A 20,937-nucleotide genomic window follows, 5' to 3' on the forward strand; every position below is an offset into this window, starting at 1 on the left:
CAAATCTCCAGCCTCTTGAAGCTGAAACTTAACATTCAGGATTCTGATAACAAGCGCAGGCATTAAAACGGCAGTGACATCCTGTAAAACTGCAGAACTATCTGGGACTTACCTTGCTTAGAGCCCATGAGCACCTCCACCAGTTTGAAGTTCTGAAAGCTTTCCAACTGCCAAAAAAATTCATCAAGATTTCCAGTAAGTTACAATCTTTTAACTTTAAGACCCTTAAGGTTTTGTTTTTGTTTTTAGACAGTATTAAAGATGAAGATTCTCCTGCGAAATCTCTATGTGGGACAAGAAGCTACAGTTAGAACTGGATATGGAACAACTGATTGGTTCCAAATTGGGAAAGGAGTACGGCAAGGCTGTATATTGTCTCCCTGCTTATTTAACTTATATGCAGAATTCATCATGCGAACAACAACAACAACAAAGATGAAGAAATATGACTAAAGCTGTGCTTTAGACCTCTCTCCTTCCTTTGCTGGTGTGGGTCTGTCTCACCTTAAGACATTAGCCTGGCTTACCTGTCACATTAAACAACAGTTTTCAAATTAAGCGATGGTTTAATGCGGGAGGAATGAGGAACCTCCAGCCCACAGTCTTAACTGGGCCCATCAAGTGCCTCCGTATTGGGCCCATTAGGTTGTTTTGGTGAAGCCATGCTACCTGCCCTGCAAGTCTGGGGCTTGTAAGATGGAGCTTAGCCAAAAGGGTTATGCAGGCACTGTACTTTGATGATAATAATACAGTCATACCTCAGGTTACAGATGCTTCAGGTTGCGCATTTTTGGCTTGTGCACTGCACTGAACCTGGAACTACCAGCACAGGTTACTTCCAGATTTTGGCGCTCACGCATGCGCAGAAGCGCTAAATCGCACTTTGCTCATGCGCAGAAGCGCCGAATCACAACCCACGCGTGTGCAGACATGGCGCTGTGGGTTGCAAATGCTGTGGGTTGCAAACGTGCCTCCCGCATGGATCACATTCGCAACCCGAGCGTCCACTGTAGTAGTAGTAGTAATAATAATAATTCTTTATTTGTATCCCGCCCTCCCCGGCTGAGGTCAGGCTCAGAGCGGCTGACATCATAAAAACAACACAATATGCATAAAAACAGACATCATTTAATTAAAATACACCTTGAAATTCATTCAGACAAGTTAAAATTTGGGCAGGTGGCAATTATCAGGTTGGAATTGAGAGTGGTTAATTGAGAGGGTCATCTGCAGGTGTCTTCAGAAGCCCTTCTCACTGCGTAGTGCTTTGCAACCATCACCAACCAGCTTATGGCAAGGTCTTCAGAAGCACCACTCAAAGCACTACCAAAAAAATTGCACCTCAATAAGGGCTCCCAAAGACCCATAGAGGCAATGAAGGTCACCTGGTGCCACTGTGACGTCGGGTGAGTGGCTGCCAGGGGTGAGGGAGAAAACAATTTTGCCTGCCAGCCCAGAAAGGTTCAGCCCTGGGTTTAATGTGAATGAGCAGCAAGTTGGTACACACTGATCAAAAGATTGCGCCCTGCCCCCCCTCCACCTCTTTTTTCAGAATGTCAAGGAGAAAACAAAGAAGGGCTGACTTCCATCATTTGCAAAGTAGTGTGGTTTGTCCATTTCCTAAGAAAGAGGTTAGTTCTTGGCTTACAATCATGGTTTGCTAAAAGACAAACAAACCACGAGTCCTGGCACACATGTAATTGGAAGCTATCCCCTGTTCCAATTCTTCCCTGGCACTCTGAAACACAGCACACATTCATTTTAAACTATGGTTTAAAGTAAGGTGAGAACCAGGATACTAAAAATCCACACTGTGTAAGAGTGGATAAAAATAAATTCTTTAAAAATAAAAAAGGTATTTACGTGTTGAAAAAAACCCTTAAGTTATCTTAAATGTTTATGTTAAATAATTTGGATGTAAACCCCACAAGTTCATCTGTAAACTGAATCAATGCCTCTGCCAGTTACTTTGAATTGAAAAAGAACCAATCCAATCCACTCTCAAATACAAATGCAATGAAAATAAATCCATTAACTAGCAGACCTTGCTTCCATCTATCATTCATGGGCATTTCATTTTTGTTTCCTACTTTCTTTTTGTGAGGCTGGAACAAGGCCATAGCAGAGCGAAACAGAAAAGAGCAATGCTGGAGAGAAAAAGAGGATCAAATTCTCCATACTTCACAGATTGTCAAAGGAAGACCCTATAGGGGACTACCTCAAAGACATTTCCATTACAGATAAAAACGAAAGTGTGCAAAACATACAGTGGAACAAATAGATGCAAGGTCCAGTTGTACTAATAATGAAACAACCACATAAATAATATTGCAGCTGTAAATAAACATGGTTTAGTGAAAAAAATTGCAGCATTTTAAAGAAAAACATAGACAGTATCAACAATAAACTTGATTTAAGTCGTATTTGTTTTCCTTGTTGATTTAACGCAATCCACCCCACATTGTAGAGCTACACCAAATTGAAGGGTTCAATTGATTCTGGAGCACAACCTTCCTCACTCACTGGAGTATTGCCAGAATATTAAAACATTACTCATGTTGGAGTAAAGGTAGGGCTTTTTACATATAGTTTAATGACCAATAAGCTAACTAACAGGAGAGGGTTTTGCATAGAAGCATTTACTTTGGTCAGCTAGCTTTGGTCAGCTCCCACCCCCCAACCTTTTGACTAAAGCAGTATCCCTCACCTGACTGATTTATTATACTACTAATACATTGTCTGTTTTTAAGTTGAATTTAAATGAAATATTGGGACGCGGGAGGAGCTGTGGGTTAAACCACAGAGCCTAGGACTTGCCGATCAGAAGGTCGTCAGTTCGAATCCCCAAGACGGGGTGAGCTCCCATTGCTCGGTCCCTGCTCCTGCCAACCTAGCAGTTCGAAAGCACGTCAAGTGCAAGTAGATAAATAGGTACCGCTCTGGCGGGAAGTTAAACGCCATTTCTGTGTGCTGCTCTGGTTCGCCAGAAGTGGCTTAGTTCGCCAGAAGTGGCCACATGACCCGGAAGCTGTACGCCGGCTCCCTCGGCCAATAAAGCGAGAAGAGCGCCGCAACCCCAGAGTTGGCCATGACTGGACCTAATGGTCAGGGATCCCTTTACCTTTTTAAATGAAATATTATTTTATTATATCTGAACCTGTTTTAGTATTTTATCCTTTGTACATTTTCAAGTACTGTAGATTTCTCTTGATTTTATTGTTTTATCTTTTTGCAAACTGCTTTGAGGTGTTGTTTTTACAATCAAGCGGTGTATAAATATTATGAAATACATAAAATAACATGAATATTGTTTTTCACTCTGCAACTGTGTGAATGAAGAACAGGTTATAAATGTTTTAAATAAATACTTGAAACTATCTAGTCTCTGCTCAATGGAACTCCCTTGCAATTTTTACTGTGTTGTTTGTTTAATCTATCTGTGGTACTCTCATTTGAATCATATAGTTAAATACAAGTGAAAGCAGAGGGGAAACTGAAACTGAAACAATCCATTTGATATTGCTTACCTGGTGTCCAAGTAACGGGAGAACGTCTTTAATAACCATCTGGGTAGTGCTTTCTTTATTTACTCGTATTGAGACACAGGCCATTCCAATCCTAGAGAGGGGAAATTATTTACAGAAGGTGGGTTGGGTCAAAGGAACATTAGCAGAAAAATACTGCTTTGCCAACATGTTTAACAGCCACAAAAATAGGATTATTCATTATGCTGAATGACCATGACTCTTCTGTCCATAAAACCAATCAAATAAATGTTGCTGTAAGTTCATTTTGAAGTTTAGAGATTCAAATTTTCAAGTTATATTAATACTTCTTGATGCGTAGACAAACCTTACAGGGTTTTTTTCTTAAAAAAAAAAGACTACCACCTCGCAGAGCCTATATTTTGCATAGGAGGAAAGTGATAGTTGTATGAATGTGCTTTAATCATTCTGGAAGCTACTTTGATTTATAAACAGATGGGGGTTCAATAAATCAAAACCAGTAAAATAACCTCTCATTTCCTGTAATGGGTTTAGGGGTTGCTCATGCGTAAGTTGCCGCCACTGCTGGCGAGGTTACCTGGTTAAACCCTTTCTGACTGAACAGCCTCCAGCATCGTGACTGTCTCAGTCGCTGGCAGAATCCATCAGTGGGCGTTTCTTGAACCTTTTCCAGCATAAAAGCTGTTTGACGCCAAGTCTCCTCCTACTCTCCCTGTGCGGGAGTCTTCTGCGCAGGGAGGGTGTGGGCAGCGGAGTACCCGTACTCTCTCCGCTGGTCTCCGGCAAGGAGTCTTGGAGCCTCCTCTCCGATTCCCCCATCTGCCCCCCTTCTCCACTGGTGTGACGCTGATTTCCTTCCCCAGCAGATGGGCTGCCTCTCTCCCTACTGGGACCCTCTCCGGCATCCCTCTGGAGCCTTCCCTCCACCTCTAGCTCCGATGGCAGTTCCCTGACATTTCCTTAACATAGATTTATTAAGATGCATTCTACACATCACTCCTCTTATTTATGGCCCTGTACCATAAATATGGAATTTAGAAAAGGAAGTATCACTTACTTCAGCCATCCAGGGTAAATTTTTATGACTTCATTATCTCTCGGTTTGGCTCTAATGATCCAAGCTTCAGGAACGGCTTCTCGGAATACAGACCCTGGCTGGGTCTCTTCTGTGGTATCATTCCTATTAATGATGTCATCACAAAACAAGGCCTGTTGAGTGAATGTCTGAAGCTCATAATCTTGTGGATCATCGTTGATATAATATGACCTCAGTGCAGCCTCCTACAACACCACAAAACACACAAACACAAAGTAAGTAGCTGAGCATTTTGAGATGGAATGAATATTCTTGAATGGAGAGAAGCAGAAACCATCATGTACATGAAAATATAACCTATTAGAGCCCTGGTCAGCAATTATATTTTCTTGTGGAACAATTTTGGCAAGAGTGAGGAGCGGCAGACTCCTTCAACCCACTTCCTAAAGTGGCCAGCTGAACAACTGTTCCCCTAATATGTCATTTTATTATTTATAGTCACAGCTTTCCTTTCACCAAATAGTCCCAGGATTAAAAAAATATTACCATTAAAGTAAGTACCTTTAAAATCTTGAAATAAAAACCACCAAAACAACAAAAAGCAGGACAGCAGTGCATAGCAATACAAAGGGAGGCAAGATAGCTACCCAATTCAAGACCTGGGTAATGATGTACATCTTGACCAACTGTCAATTGTCAGAAAGCACACACTGCTGACACAAGACACACCAGAGGGAAAGTCATTCCACAACCTGGAGGCCATCACAGAGAAGGCTCTCTCATGCACCACCACTCCTTGAGCCACAAAGGATGGTGGCACTACCAAAAGGGTCTCGACTGCTGACTTTGGCAGTTGGGCAGGTCAATGTGGGAGGAGGCGCTTCTTTGGCTATTTGAGGTCTAAGTTATTTAGAGTTCTATATGTCAGTGTTAACTCCTTATATTGAGCTTGGTAGCAAATGACAACCAGTGCAGGCCTCTCAAGACAGGCATAGTACAATAGGCAAAGGTCGAGGGGACATGTGGCCTTATGGCAATATTGCTTACCACATGTCACTTTTTCTACTCTGCTTTATTTCCACGTTAGCAACTGGGTAGCTGATGGAACCCCACAGTGGGAAGGATTTGGTTTGGGAGCAGTTGCTGGCCCCCAAACGTGGGGGTGGGAATCAAAACTCACAATAGTAAGTAGTACTATTATGCATAAGATAGTAGGTTTGAAAGAGGTACTAAAAGATAGTATATGTACCCCAGAAAGAAGAAGCTCTAACTACTGTTAGTCAAGAAGAAAGGGTAGAGGCTCCCAGAAGAAAAGATGTGATCCTGCACAGGTTCTTATTAACAAGGTAAAAAAAGGGGAAAGGACACCTGGACAGTTAAATTCAGTCAAAGGCGACTATGGGGTTGCGGCACTCATTTCGCTTTTCAGGCCAAGGGACCCAGTGTTCCAAAAACAGCTTTCCGAGTAATGTTCCCAGCATGACTAACTAAACCACTTTTGGAGCAACGGAACACCGTAACAGAAGCCAGAGCGCACGGAAACGCTATTCACCTTTCCACCACATCTACTTGCGCTGATGTGCTTTCAAACTGCTAGGTTGGCAGAAGCTGGGACAAAGTAACAGGAGCTTACCCCATTGCACGGATTCGAACTGCTGACCTTCCAAATTGGCAAGCCAAAGAGGCTCAGCGGTTTAGACCACAGAGCCACTGTATCAGATGCCACCTGAACTACAAATACCTAAGTATTTAACGTTATGATGAACTGCTTATTATTTTGAAAGAAAATATTTAACAATAAAGCTAAGATTAAATGATCAGCCTCATATATAAACACAGTTAACATTTTTCAGTTTTTCTATTTGAGAATCCATACAATTTTAGAAAGCACGCAACAGGCACTCTTACCACAACTTCTTCATTTTTTGTAATCCTTGGGACTGTAATAAGCCGAAACTGATTGCGTTTTACTGCATCATTCCCGTCGTATATTTTCAAGATCTGTTTACCTAAAAGGAAAACGGTATTTTAGCATTTAATACAAAGTAGTGTACTGCATCCAGACCGCTGTGACAATTTGCAGGGAGTTTTAACTTTCAGCTGCATTGGAAATCTATTGTATTTACATTGCTTACAGCAGTGTAACAAAATTTCCCAGCTTCCACATGAACCTTGTTTTATTTCTCTGAAAGAGGAATGATGTCTTTAAGGTGGAGTTTGAACCTTTTTCTCCTTCACTCATCTGCCACACACAAACACCCCCTTAGCATTAGCATCTTATTCTTAGATTCAGGACTGCCAACTTTTGATTTCAAAGGTAGTGGCCTCCTGGATGAGGCCATGGTAGAATTTGAAGTTAACTATATTACCATACACCAGCAATGGTTACATCACGGACTATGGCTTGCTTTAGTGGTTTGAACATCATAGTACTGGCTTATTGGCAACTTTTATTAGAAATAACAGTTTACAACATGGGTAGGAAAACTAAGGCCTGGGGGCCGGATCCAGCCCAATTACCTTCTCAATCCGGCCCGCGGACGGTCCAGGAATCAGTGTGTTTTTACATGAGTAGAATGTGTCCTTTTATTTAAAATGCACCTCTGGGTTATTTGTGGGGCATAGGAATTCATTCACCCCCCAAAAAAAAATATAGTCTTGCCCCCCACAAGGTCTGAGGGACAGTGGACTGGCCCTCTGCTGAAAAAGTCTGCTGACCCCTGGTTTACAATCTTCAAAGTAAATACTAGAGGATTGAAAGTCCATAGCACTAACAAACGAAGAAAAACAATCCCCCCAAAGCTGGGTGTGTATAATTAATGTAGCCTACCAAGAGAACAAGCCATGGCTGCACCCAAATTGACTATATGGACCTTCTGTTTTGCAAAATGGACCAAGTAGGGATATTCCGGTACTGGAGGAGTAAAAACACTAAGAGGAAGAAAACATTCTAGTTCCAGTGTTCTTTGGATTCTACCCAGTCTTTTATTTTTATGGAGGTTAAAATTAAGCACAGCTCTTCAAACATTTCAAAAAGATATCGAGCATTTAAAGACCCTGAACATGAAGGTATTATGAATTTAACTACGAAGAAAGTCATTGTATTCACCTACAAATCTGCATTCATTTTAGCAAACCAACCTTTTATATATGGAGTTCTAAATTATTACTGTTTATTGTTAAACCGCTTCAAGGTGTCTCATAAGACGCGGTTCACAAATGGGATGGAATAAAAATTAAATAAATAACGTGCCAGATAAGATGGAAAAAACAGGTGGCAGAATGCATCCCTAATTATGTGACACATTTCTATGGATTTTTATTGCGAGCCACTTTGGTGGGCCACGCTGGCCGAAAAATAGGATGTATTAAAGAAAACAAGCTAACAAAATAATAAGCCACTCCTTTGATCATTTGGAGGAGAATGGGCAAAACGAATTATATTACTGAATTATTATTTATTAAAAATAAAGTTTATCCTGTCTTTCTGTTAAAGGAAATGCACAAGAAGGCTTACAAACTAGCATTGTATATATGTGTTCTCAGTTATGACAGTAGGAGATGACTAAGTGGATTTGCAAGCAGCTGCTTATGCCTTGTTGCATTTTACTGCCAACTGGACTGTACCATGTTTTGTACACCAAAGGCATCATATGCTCCTAGCACAAATCTTGCTGCAAACAGATACTCTCTGCTTAGTAACAAATGCTACTTACTTGAGTCTGTGGAAACCTGGGACTCTTTTAGTGATAATTGTGTTGAACTGTCAACATCGTCGTCGTCATCTGTGAAAAGAAAAGTCTCCTTTAAAGGTTTGCCTTTAAAAACAAAGTGTTCATCCTTTAAAATAAAGTGTTGCGATGAAAACAATACTATCAGATTTTCCTATTATATACTCACATTACTGAAACATGCAAGCATGTCCAGGCCCATGATAAATAATATACATTCTCTACATCCGTATACTGGAAAGCCGCATGGAATTCTTGTTTTTATGAAGCTGACATATGTACTTTTATGAGCCCTGGAAAACCAGGGTTCAAATTCCTACTCAGTCATGAAGCTCACTTGGTGATCTAGGGCAAGCCACAGTCTTTTAAGTCTGACCTACCTCGCATGCTTGTTGTGAGGATAAAAGGAGTGTCTCCACCCCCACTGTTCAGCCCAAACACTGAGGTCCAGCTCCGAGGGCCTTCTGGCAGTTCCCTCCCTGGAAGAAGCGAGGTTACAGGGAACCAGGCAGAGGGCCTTCTTGGTAGTCACGCCCACCCTGTGAAATGTCCTCCCATCAGATGTCAAGGAAATAAGCAACTATCTGACTTTTAGAAGACATCTGAAGGCAACCCCGTTTAGGGAAGTTTTAATGTTTGATGTTTTATCACATCATCATCATCATCATCATCATTATTATTACTCTGTTGGGAGCCACCCAGAGTGGCTGGGGAAACCCAGCCAAATGGAAGGGGTATAAATAAATTTATTTTTATTTTTATTTGGTGAGAGCCATGTTCGTCACCTTTAGCTCCTTAGAGGAAACGTGGGAAATGAAGTGTGTGTGTGCTTAGCTTGCCTCCATTTAAATAATTTAAATCACCCTCACATTTTTCTGTGAAAATGTAATGTTTGTAAGATAACTGCAGTTATCACTTTCTTAATGTGGGTCAGAAAAAGATCTAACCCGCAAATGCTTTTTTTAACAGACAAAAGTAGAGGATAAACCATCCCATAATACCAATGGCAAAGGTAAAGGTACCCCTGACCGTTAGGTCCAGTCGCGGACGACTCTGGGGTTGTGCGCTCATATCGCTCTATAGGCTGAAGGTGTCGGTGTTTGTCTGCAGACAGCTTCCGGGTCATGTGGCCAGCATGACTAAGTCGCTTCTGGCGAACCAGAGCAGCGCATGGAAACACCGTTTACCTTCCCGCCGGAGGGGTACCTATTTATCTACTTGTAATTGATGTGCTTTCAAACTGCTAGGTGGGCAGGAGCAGGGACCGAGCAATGGGAGCTCACCCCGTCGTGGGGATTCGAACTGCCAACCTTCCGATTGGCAAGCCCTAGGCTCTGTGGTTTAGACCACAGTGCCACCCATGCCCCAATACCAATGGTAATCCATATACCAATATACCCAAACCAATGGAAAATATATTTTACTACTTTCTTCGGCTTGGATTCTGGTTTTGCTATCATGGGTAGAAGCATCCTCTGTTTCATTCTCTGGACTGGCATCAGAATAAAACGGCTCAATTTCCCTGTCCCCCCACCACAAAGTGGGGGAGGAAGGGAAAGGAGATTGTTAGCCACTGAGACTCCTTAGGGTAGTGATAAAGTGGGATATCAAATCCAAACTCTTCTTCTGCATTTTTATTATTGATACTTCCAGGTTTGTTGAACTGCTGCATTTGGAGTATTCAACAAGAAGAATGTTAAATAAGTGCAAAATGTAATTCCCTATTCATAGCAATTAAACTGAAGGACAACTATAGCATTCCTCCAAATATGACTCTCCAAACTGAAGGTCAAATAGAAAGAGTGACATAGAATGACAATGGAATAAAGTCATCTTTCATAGCTGAGGATGTTAGGATATTTCCGTTCCACCTTAAAAGGGAGCAGGCTTTGTGAGTCACAGAGTCTGCGTATTTCCTGTTCACAGGAAGTTTATGCTTTTGTATATGCTTTCGTTTTCTCTCTGTGCCTGAGACATCGAAGCAGGAAGTCATGTTTTTTTCTTTGTTCTGACCAACGCTGAATAAACTTGTAAATATGCTCTCCTGAGTGCATCTTTCGTTGTGCGAACTCTGCTGATAGAGCGTGCACGAGCTCTGGAATGTGGTAAGCTATTTCTGAGGCTTCGTGTTGCTAATTGACTGATACTGTATCTACGGGAGATCGATGGATCATCGGGAGGCGATGTCGAACCATGATGGCCTTTGTCTCCCTGGCAGTATCCCAACAGAGGATAGTAACATTTGAAGCATTACCTAGCATGAAGTCTTAGAAGAGCCACAATTCTAGGTTTGTAAATTATTCCTTAAGGCAAAAAATAAAAGTAATAAAAATATCTTGCACCAAGACACAAGAACAAGTGCTTTATCGATGAGAGGACTTCTTTGGTATTTCTTTCACAAATTCTAATAAGGAAGTTTTTAGCTAAGGGGGAAAGTTATTTGTGGGAGTCTAAAAACAAGTCAAATTGCCATCCTCAATGGATGGAGAAGACCTCTTGCCTAATTTCTGTAAATCAAGTGATGCAGGCCATACTTGGTCATAAGTCTTGACAGATCAGCCATGGCATAATTAATACATACAGATTCTGCTTGCTGCTTAGAGATATTTCTCTTGTTTAAAAATGATGTTTATCACTTAACTAAGAAATGCAAAGCCAATTCTTCCACTACTTTCCTGGCCTGTCCATCAAAAGATTTTCCATTACTGCATTTTCCCAGAGGTGTCAACTTGAATAAAATACTGGGGGTGGGTAGGTAAGCACCTCCCCCATATAACTGATCACATGACATGGGGCACACACCCCATTTGAATGGCAATGCCCATCAACTTTGGGTGCCCTGGCCCCCTCAAATATTTTATTGGGGGGTGGGAGGTCGAAGGGACTCCTAAACTCTTTCCTAAGGACCTTTTCACACATTAGTTTAAGGCCTATTCCAAAAAGAGGATCTGAAAACAGGTCTTTGAAGACACATGCATTGTACTGGCACACTTATCAGAGTCAGGGAGGGTTCTGGCTCCCTGATAAATATACACTTGACAGCCAGCCTGATCTTGCTTCTGTGCAATGTGTGCAACAGCTCTTATGTACACTAAAAGCAAAAGTAGTGACTGTAAGCTATGCAGCATGCTAGGTTGATCTGAAAAGAATGGCAGATGACTCCTTTCCCAACACAATTTCTTTACAACACAGCTATCTTACTTCAACATCTACTAATTTCCTAAGAGACACACTGCCATAGCCATTCCAATAGAATTTATGGCCACAGATAACTGTCCTACATGTCCTGAGAGGTGTGTCTCAAAATCTATGGCAGCCCAGGCTTGCACCCTTGGTATTATACACAGTTTTCCAGCCACAAGATGTTTCATTAGTGCCTCTCAAAAAACTATTGCAGTCCAAAGCAGTTGCTTATGATGCTTGTTCTGTCAAGCCATGCCTGAGCACGGAAAATCTGAGGGCATGATAAAACATGACAGAAGAGAACAGTGACACAAACAAGTTTAAAAGAATATGCCGAAAGAAAGCAAAGGCTAATCTGTAGCATCACAGCTACACCAGCCTACGTACTTATAGAAACATGATGCAATGTCCACTCACAGAGGGAGATTTTACATGCACTGACTTGATCCAGAAGCCACTTTTCAAAAATTTCCAGAAAATACCATTAGCATTTCTGGTGGAGAACGATTGCTACAGGCAACAACCGATTTACGCACGTCCAACTGATGGGCAATCGTGCACATATGCATGACGCCAACTCCAGAAATGACCCAAAAATGTCACCAAAATGGCACAACTGGGTGGAGCAGGACAGAACATAACCCTCGAGCAAAACAAGGATTGCCTGTACATAACAGCTTTAGGTGTATTCTTGTAACCACCAGCAAAGCAGAACTCAACCATTCCAGCAAATTCAATACAGTATTTCAAGCAATTTCTACTCCTCATATTTTTGAAGGACAGGCAATTGGGTCTTTTTGATTTTTATAGAGGGAGTCATTTTCTAGACGAGTGTACATTGTTAAATATGCATAAAGTGCATTTATTCATACTTAATATGTGCAAAGGTCCTATAACTTCCCCACCTTGTTTACATACCTAACTGAAAGGGGTTTATTCACTTTTCAAGCTACATAATGCAACCTAATGAATCAGCACAAACAATAAGCTATTTTTGTTTGATGGGAAAGGTCTGACCAAGTTGCTTTTGTTAGCTTTAAAATTATCCAGAAAAAAATAAATATTTGAAAGGTAGCTTCATACATAAGCAAACAGGTTTGAAAAGAAACACCGTGCATTTGTAAACTAAAAATTCCAAGCTAACATTTTTAGCAAAGGGGACACATAGTCGGCTTTGACACAAGCCACCCAATTGATTGTTTGGTCAATTTGTGCCTTAGAGAATTTTTTTTTGTAAAATACAAACATACAAGAGATTAGCACTTGGAAGCCAGTGACGAGAATGCAAGCTCCTTCCTCCCATCACTGTTCTCAAGGGAAATGTCAGCACTGACCTTAAGCGCAGCTAATGTGAACCAGGGATCTTAAAAACCAAACAGTAACATTAACAGTGTAATCCTAAAAAGGTTTCCTCAGAAGTCTCACCAAGGTCAATGGGACTTACTGCCTAGTAGATGTATTCAGAATTGTAGGCTAAATTATATTTAGGAGGAAGGCAGCACTTCACAAACCCTAAGCTAAGACTCGGGGTTGAAACCATTAGTTACGCTAAAATACATTTGCCCATCTTTCATGTTTGCTTAAAATAAATATTTGCAACCACCTGAGCAAGTTTATTCATGACCACTGACATTCATGTTTAATGACAACCTAACGAATTACCTTCTCCAAAGGCTCTGAAGCCTCCCTATCTCCAGGACACGTGAAGTGTTGCAAGATTTAAAATGTGCTTTACTAAAGCAGCACATTTATAATAGATTGTAAAATAACTAGCATGCAGGATATGCTAGGCAACAGAAGAATTTAAGAACATGAGAATCAACTTGTTGGACTCTCCAAGGTTCATCCAGTAGTTTCAAATAGCAGCCAAGCATATCGCTCTGGAAGTTTATACACAGAATATGAAGACGAAGGTCAAATCCTGCTCAACACTGAAGATGGAGGTTCAATTTAGCTATTATGGCTTATTAAGCCACAGATAGACCTATCTGCACTGCCAATTATAGTTACAGTCCTAGCCTTGTGGGGAAATAAGGAAATATGAATATATTCTTGAGAACCTGAGGGAAAAAATATATGTAGGATGTACTCTAGGTGGCAGTAAAATATTATGGTAGAAACGGAACAAAGTATTTTCAGTACAGCCAAGGCAAAGGAAACACATTTATACAAGCTATTTACTGCCTCAGCTCTACATAAAATTAGTTTGCTGTTTTACATGAAGGTTTGCCATCATTCTTAAGGTTTTTTTTTCTAGTACAGTATCAGAACATTTACCTGTACCTGGGTAAGCACAAAGACAAAAAGATGAAGAAAATGTAAGCACTAAAATATATCTCTTCCTTGTGTTCCATTGTTATAGATTTGTTGTATATGAAAGCAAGCAAACCTTCCCCACACACTGCAAAAGGAACCAATCCCCTCAAATTCAGCCATGAATCAAAAGTCATTTACTTTGTACAAGAAAAGTAAGGAACCTTTTTGACTCCATGGGCCATTAAGTCTTCATCAAGAATGGCCTTGTGGGCCAAATTTGACAGGTGCCTGCAGCCAAGGTGCAATGTGTTTTGAAGTCCCAAAATCAGGACTTTAAAGCACTATGTACAACATAGTGCATGCAACCTAAGGCCCGGAGGCTGGATTCGGCCCACTCGCCTTCTAAATCTGGCCTGCGGGTGGTCCGGGAATCAGCGTATTTTTACCTGAGTAGAATGTGTCCTTTTATTTAAAATGCATCTCTGGGTTGTTTGTAGGAACTTCCTGGTGTTTTTACATGAGCAGAATGTGTGCTTTTATTAAAATGCACCTCTGTGTTATTTGTGGGGCACAGGATTTCGTTCATCCCCCCCCCAAAAAAATATATATAGTCCAGCCCACCACATGGTCTGAGGGGCGGTGGACTGGCCCACGGCTGAAAAAGTTTGCTGACTCCTGATGTACAGAAATTTGTTTCTAAAATGGAAGCTCAGTTGATTGGGAGGGGGGTTAAACTTTGCTGCAGGGAACAGGAGAGCACAGGTACAGCAGGATTTGGCCTAGTCTTCCCACTCATCAGCCGACATTATGAGTGATGCCAGCTGATGGGTAGGTAGGCCATGACTTGGGGGAAATGATGTCATGAGCCAACTTGGACTCCCTGGCAGGTCAATACGGGCCCACAGTCTGACAGTTCTCAAACCGGTTGTAAAATACGCACTTTGCTTAAAGCTATTGATCCCCTACTTATTTTCTACAGCAAATACATTTTCAAAATGTGAAAAAGTGTTGATATTTTAAACCAGACACGCTCCTACTTTAAGCTAAGAAAAATCTTGAATAGAGGTAATTTGATTGGGGGATGGGGATGTAAAGAAACTAACAAGCATGCTTTTTAAAAAATAAGAAGCAAGAGATTTCTAGTTTAGCAAATAGCAGCCTAAAATGGTGAATTCCTAACAAGTATGTCTAACACTTCTTAAAGCGCAATGCATGCCTCCTCAGAAGAAAGCCCTGTTGTGTTCAATTAAACGTATTCCCAGGTAAGTGTTCATAGCGTGGCAGTCTACGTAACCAACTGGACAGCACATGGTATTCAACCCAAATCTGACTCACAAAGACTTTAGCTCTCAGAAATGCTTTCTGGCCCAGAACAACCACCTGCAGGCAGATTTCCAGAACTACACAGGATAGGAAAGCACATGGGTGGACTGAATGAGGCTTAGGGGCTTGTTTCCTACCTCTGTTCTCAGAAGTTCCTCCTTTTAACAAGGATAGCATTTTGACAATTGTGCATTTTGGCTTTTAATAAAAGCAAAAAGTAATCACTAAATTGTTAAATAAACCAATGGATTAATATTACGCAGTCAGAACTTTACCTGCTTCTGTCTGTAAGCTTTCCGATATCCGAAAACAGTGCATTTTACTGAAGTTGCGAGAACATAAGTGCACACAGTTTGGAGGAAGAATCATGCTTCTTAGTCTTCCAAATGTACATTCTGGAGGTACAATCACAGAGCAAGCAGCATGAGCCTATGGAAAACACAGCATCAGGTTCTTGTAAAGTCATGTCTAATTTCTATTTCAGATTTGTAAATTTTGAGCCTAGACAGCTGTTTCCCACTCAATTTAAATTAATCTATACCCATAGTTTGTGGCTGGCAGTGTGTGTGTGTGTGTGTGTGTGTGTGTGGCAGAGATAAAGGGCACCCCCAAAAAAGTTGCAACCTTTGACAAAGTTAGTACTTCTTTCAGATCCCCTATCATATGGTAAATAATTATGAACACTTTAAAATTCTGGGTTATTTTATATCCCCTTAGTCACAGAAGACAGATATTAAATATCAGTAAGCAAAGTTAATCCCATGTGAGCTCAAATATTCATATTCTATGTGCTCAGAAGTTCAAAGGATGGAAGAGGCTTGGTCACACAGAAAATGTGAGCGTGGATCAGCAATTTCCTGTAAAATTAATCAGGGAGCCATTTCATATTGGGGAACAGTCCATTTTACAGATAAGTAAAAGCTTATTGCCTCAATTCTTCTAGTTTTTTGTTTGTGTTAAAAAACTATCTTCATTTAGTTTTCCCTCCTGGCTAGTTTACAAATGAAATAAAATGAAATACAAAGTACAACTGAACACAAAGTACAATGATCACAGCCTCTCTCCTCCCCATAGAGATTCATTAACCATATTCTTTATATATATATATAAACCTGGTTAAACAGATAGTTCTGTAACCTGTGGAGTTTAATGAGTAGCAAATATAACACACTGGCACACTGGAAGCACTATTACTGATTGCCAAAGCACAATAAAATACAAGTTTAGATGTATTCAGATTCAGTGCCTAATACCTTTTCACCTTGGTGATTTCTGGCTTTGCAAGAATAAGCAAAACAAATACTCACAGACCTAATGCAAGTTTGGGATCACCAAGGTCAAATTTTTAGAGCAGGATGGGGGGATGCTGAAGCCTCACTGCACTTCCTGCCCTCAAGTTGTCTCCCAGTGCCCCATCACTGGAAGTGATCCCAGCTGAGAGAAAATGCTGGGACGTGGGTCCCAGTCTGCTGCAGAGCAAAACTGCAGATTTGGAGAACACACACAGTAAGACCCACTCCCTGTGTTACGTAAGATTCAGGCAGACCCAGACTTTAAGAAGAGACAGGTCTGCAACTGTCACATACTGCCTGGCCTTAAGCCTAGCTCAATACAAGAATTTTAGATGGAAACATGTAGTTTCAATAGGGAAGAGAGACAAATGAGCCAGTGTGGTGCTGTGGTTAAGAGCGGTGGACTTGTAATCTGGTGAACCGGGTTCAATTCCCTGCTCCTCCACATGCAGCTGCTGGGTGACCTTGGGCCAGTCACACTTCTCTGAAGTCTCACAGCCTCACTCACCTCACAGAGTGTTTGTTGTGGAAGAGGAAGGGAAAGGAGATTGTTAGCCGCTTTGAGACTCCTTAAAGGTAAAGGGACCCCTGACCATTAGGTCCAGTCGTGGCCGACTCTGGGGTTGCAGCACTCATCTCGCTTTATTGGCCGAGGGAGCCGGCGTACAGCTTCTGGGTCATGTGGCCAGCATGACTAAGCCGCTTCTGGCGAACCAGAGCAGCACATGGAAACGCCGTTTATCTTCCCACTGGAGCGGTACCTATTTATCTACTTGCACTTTGAGGTGCTTTCGAACTGCTAGGTTGGCAGGAGCAGGGACCGAGCAACGGGAGCTCACCCCGTCATGGGGATTCGAACCGCCGGACTTCTGATCGGCAAGTCCTAGGCTCTGTGGTTTAACCCACAGTGCCACCCGCGTCCCTTGAGACTCCTTAGGGTAGTGATAAAGCTGGATATCAAATCCAAACCCTTCTTCTTCAACTGAGTAGCAGTACACATCCTATGCACACAGAAGGTCCAGAGTGCACTCCCTGGCATTTCCAATTTAAAAGATGTCAGGCAACAAGACTGTGTAAGACCTTTTGTCTGAAGCACTGGGGCATGTACAGCCAAGTCAGAGGACGTGCTGGGCTAGAGGGGCATGATATGCTTCAGTAGAAAACAACTATGTTCATATGATGTTTAAAATATAAACCAAATCACAAACACAAAGGAAGGGTAGTCTAAAGCAGAGTATGTTGCTACGAAAGTAATTCCACATACTGTTACACCTAAAAGGGAATTTCTCAGTGGCGTAGCGTGGGTTGTCAGCACCCGGGGCAAGGCAAGTAATTTGCGCCCCCTAATCCGTGGATTTTAGCACTCGAGTGCGAGCAAGCGCCCCCCAGATGTTGCGCCCGGCCCCCTGCACCCCCCCACGCTACGCCACTGGGGCTGGGGGCGAGCGAAGGAGCCAAGGACCCCCCCCAAAGGCTCAGCAGGAATTTATTAAATTTATTATTTGCGGAGCCCCCGCTGGCCGAGGCAGCCGAAGCCCCCTCCCCTTGGGTGCCTCCCCGCCCCCTCCTCTCCTTGGGCTGTAGGTGGAGCTTCAGATCCGGGCTTGGCGAACGCCTCTCCTCCTCCCGGCCGGCTCCTTCCAGCCGTGCTCCGTCCTCGCCCCCCTCCCCCGCGGCTGAGGCTTGCGCTGAGAGCCGGAGCCAGCGCCGCCCCCTTCTGCTGGGAGACCCTCGCCCGCCCGCCGGCTTTCTCTCGGAGGGTTTTGGGGAGCTCAGGGAGGCCCCTCAGAGCTCTCCTCCCTCCCAGTCAGCAGAAGCAGCCGCCGCCTGTGCCTGGGCCGAGGGGATGGCGGCGGCGGCGGGGTGCGGAGGCTGCCCTTGCCCGGCCAGGCGTCGGCGGCGGCGCTGCTGCAGCGGCTGCTCCTTCTGTGAGCAGTGAGTGGAGCGCAGCCGCAGCGGCGACGGGAGGTGCGCGCGCGCTAGGGCGCAAGGCTGGCGGTGGCGGCGGGGAGCCCAGCGGAGGAAGGCCTTCCCTCTGGACTTGCGCCCCCCCAGATGTTGCGCCCGGTGCGGCTGGCACCCCTGGCACCCCCCACGCTACGCCACTGGAATTTCTACAGTAGTGTACATTCTTAGTTTAATGTTGCCATTCAGAAACAAACAAAATGTATTTGAAGAGTAAAGAAAGGCAGTTTACATTTTCTGAGTTATTTTACTTGCAATGTCCAGAGTACACTTACTGTCCTGTTAGATCGTTCTTAAGATAACAGAAACCCAGCCAGATGGAATGTTTATATAGTGACCACTTATGGATTGTAATGACAGTTATCATGATATGTTTCCAGACTACATGCACTGTATTATGGACATTTCAGTTATTTTGTTATTCTGGGTATTTACTTATCTGATGTTTTTATACCATACCTTTCATCCATTCTGGAGCACAGGGAAACTTCACATATGAAATTGTTTAAAAACAACCATCTTTAATTAAAACAGAGAATACATTAACATTCTGTTTTATTATATATAATATACTGTGATGGGCTTCCAGCTAAACTACCTTTCACTGCTTCTTTCTTTAATGTTGCCTTGAGGATTCTGGCAGGTTCACATACCAGGGTATCAAATTTGGGGGAAAAAACAAATAAATCTTGTTTACGTACCAGAATACCGCACCATTCACATCTCATACCCGAGAGCACCTCGGAAGAGCCACACGTTTTCCTGCAGACCTTGCAACGTGCACCTGAAGAAAGATTTCCCTCCCTCCAGTGATGATGGTATGTATCCTAAAGAAATTAAATAAATCAATTATTTAAAAAATGTATTGCAACCTTTAAAATTGCTTTAAAACCTTGGTAAAGCAGTTGAATTAGCTGCACTTGAAATCTGAATATCTAACCTCTCAGTAAGTCCAGAAAAATCAACCAAAACAAACATTTAACGACAGAGTCTTCGAAGCAAGTAACGAAATGTTCAACTTTGCATTAGGCCCTTGGAAGCAAAGCTTTCCTAAGAGATTTCTTTCCTCTGTTGTTTAAACAAAGACGTTTGTACTTACGTGATCCTGACTGCCATCTTGATGGCACTGGCGACAGTCGCTACAAGCAAACGGGGCGCAATCTGTATGCACGTGCAGCTCACAAACTAGGAGTAAACAGAGGGAAAGGGGAGGAAATTGCCTCTCGTTTGCTTTACTCTTGCTTTTATCTATATTTTTAATCTCCTACTTTACTTTTAAATATATTTCATCATTATTATAGTAAAGATGCAACATCATGTACACGATTAGCAGAACCATAAGAGCCTAAGAAGAGCATACTGGATCAGGCCAATGCCACAGCTAGTCGAACATCCTGTTCTCACAAGGACCAACCAGATGCACTCACAAGCAGGTCCTGAGCAAAAAACTAGTCTCCCCTCCTGCAGGCACCAGCAATTGGTATTCAGAAGCACAGTGCCTGAGACAGTGGAGGCAAAGCACAGCAACTGTGGCTAGCAGACCTTGATAGCCTTATCCTCCATGAATTTGCCTAATTTTATTTAAATCCACCCAAGTGGGTGGCTTTAATGTAACAGGTAAAGGTAAAGGGACCCCTGACCATTAGGTCCAGTTGTGACTGACTCTGGGGTTGTGGCGCTCATCTTGCTTTACTGGCCAAGGGAGCCAGTGTACAGCTTCTGGGTCATGTGGCCAGCAGGACTAAGCCGCTTCTGGTGAACTAGAGCAGCACACGGCAACGCCGTTTACCTTCCCGCCAGAGTGGTACCTATTTATCTACTTGCACTTTGATGTGCTTTCGAACTGCTAGGTTGGCAGGAGCTAGGACCGAGTAACGGTAGCTCACCCCGTCGCAGGGATTCGAACCGCCGACCTTCTGATTGGCAAGTCCTAGGCCCTGTGGTTTAACCCACAGCGCCACCCGCGTTCCAAACGTAACAAGTGCAGAGGCCCAATGTGGGCCAGAACCACAACGGGGCCAAAGCATTAAGACACTACTCTGAAGACCACTGGGGACTTGACTTGGAGCAGAGGTAAGCATGCTTGCTATTTACATGTTACAAACAACCAACAGCCACACAATTTCTAATTTCATGAATAATGTCATGTCTACATTGGCCCTCAGTGCTTTGCATGCAAAAGATCCCAGCTCCAGTCCCTCGAATTACCTGTTAAAGGATCTTAAAAATCTTATTAAATAGGAACCCCAAAATTTGGGATCCGCTCCAAACCGGTGCCAAACTTTTGCAATAGTTTGAACCCCTTTGGCACCACAAATCCCACTCTCAAAATGAGGAACTGATACTAAAACCTGGGTTCCTAATTAACGTCCCTAGTTAACAGAACTCAAAATTCCATATTGTCCAATGGATTCCAAGCAATGTCATATTTCTGCAATTGTTTTGAATCATTTTGGAGCACAAACCCCATGTTTAGCACTGCCCCCTAAAAAGCACAGTAAATAATGAATCAAACCTGGGAATTATCTCTGTCCCTTTGGGAAGGAGAACATACTATAGTTTCAAATACAGAGTAGTTTTTTCTTTAAAGTACTTTTCATTGAGATTTTTGTAACAGATTAAAGCCTTACATCTTCTAACTAACA

The 20,937-nt window shown here is 42.6% G+C and overlaps 1 protein-coding gene across 1 annotated transcript in view; it reads right to left on the reverse strand.

Annotated features, from left to right (window-relative positions):
• The window catches only part of DGKQ (diacylglycerol kinase theta), a gene marked incomplete at its 5' end in the record, with an annotated part of 75,305 nt that overhangs the window by 31,145 nt on the left and 23,223 nt on the right, over positions 1–20,937 (reverse strand). Inside the window, 8 exons of the mRNA XM_082204674.1 lie at positions 113–167; positions 3,528–3,618; positions 4,564–4,787; positions 6,451–6,551; positions 8,259–8,327; positions 15,311–15,464; positions 18,994–19,119; positions 19,392–19,477. Of these exons, the coding sequence (XP_082060800.1) occupies positions 113–167; positions 3,528–3,618; positions 4,564–4,787; positions 6,451–6,551; positions 8,259–8,327; positions 15,311–15,464; positions 18,994–19,119; positions 19,392–19,477 (906 nt within the window). The remainder of the gene's footprint in view (positions 1–112; positions 168–3,527; positions 3,619–4,563; positions 4,788–6,450; positions 6,552–8,258; positions 8,328–15,310; positions 15,465–18,993; positions 19,120–19,391; positions 19,478–20,937) is intronic.

Source organism: Podarcis vaucheri, assembly GCF_965113315.1.
Source record: "Podarcis vaucheri genome assembly, chromosome: 17".
Lineage (NCBI taxonomy): Eukaryota > Metazoa > Chordata > Lepidosauria > Squamata > Lacertidae > Podarcis > Podarcis vaucheri.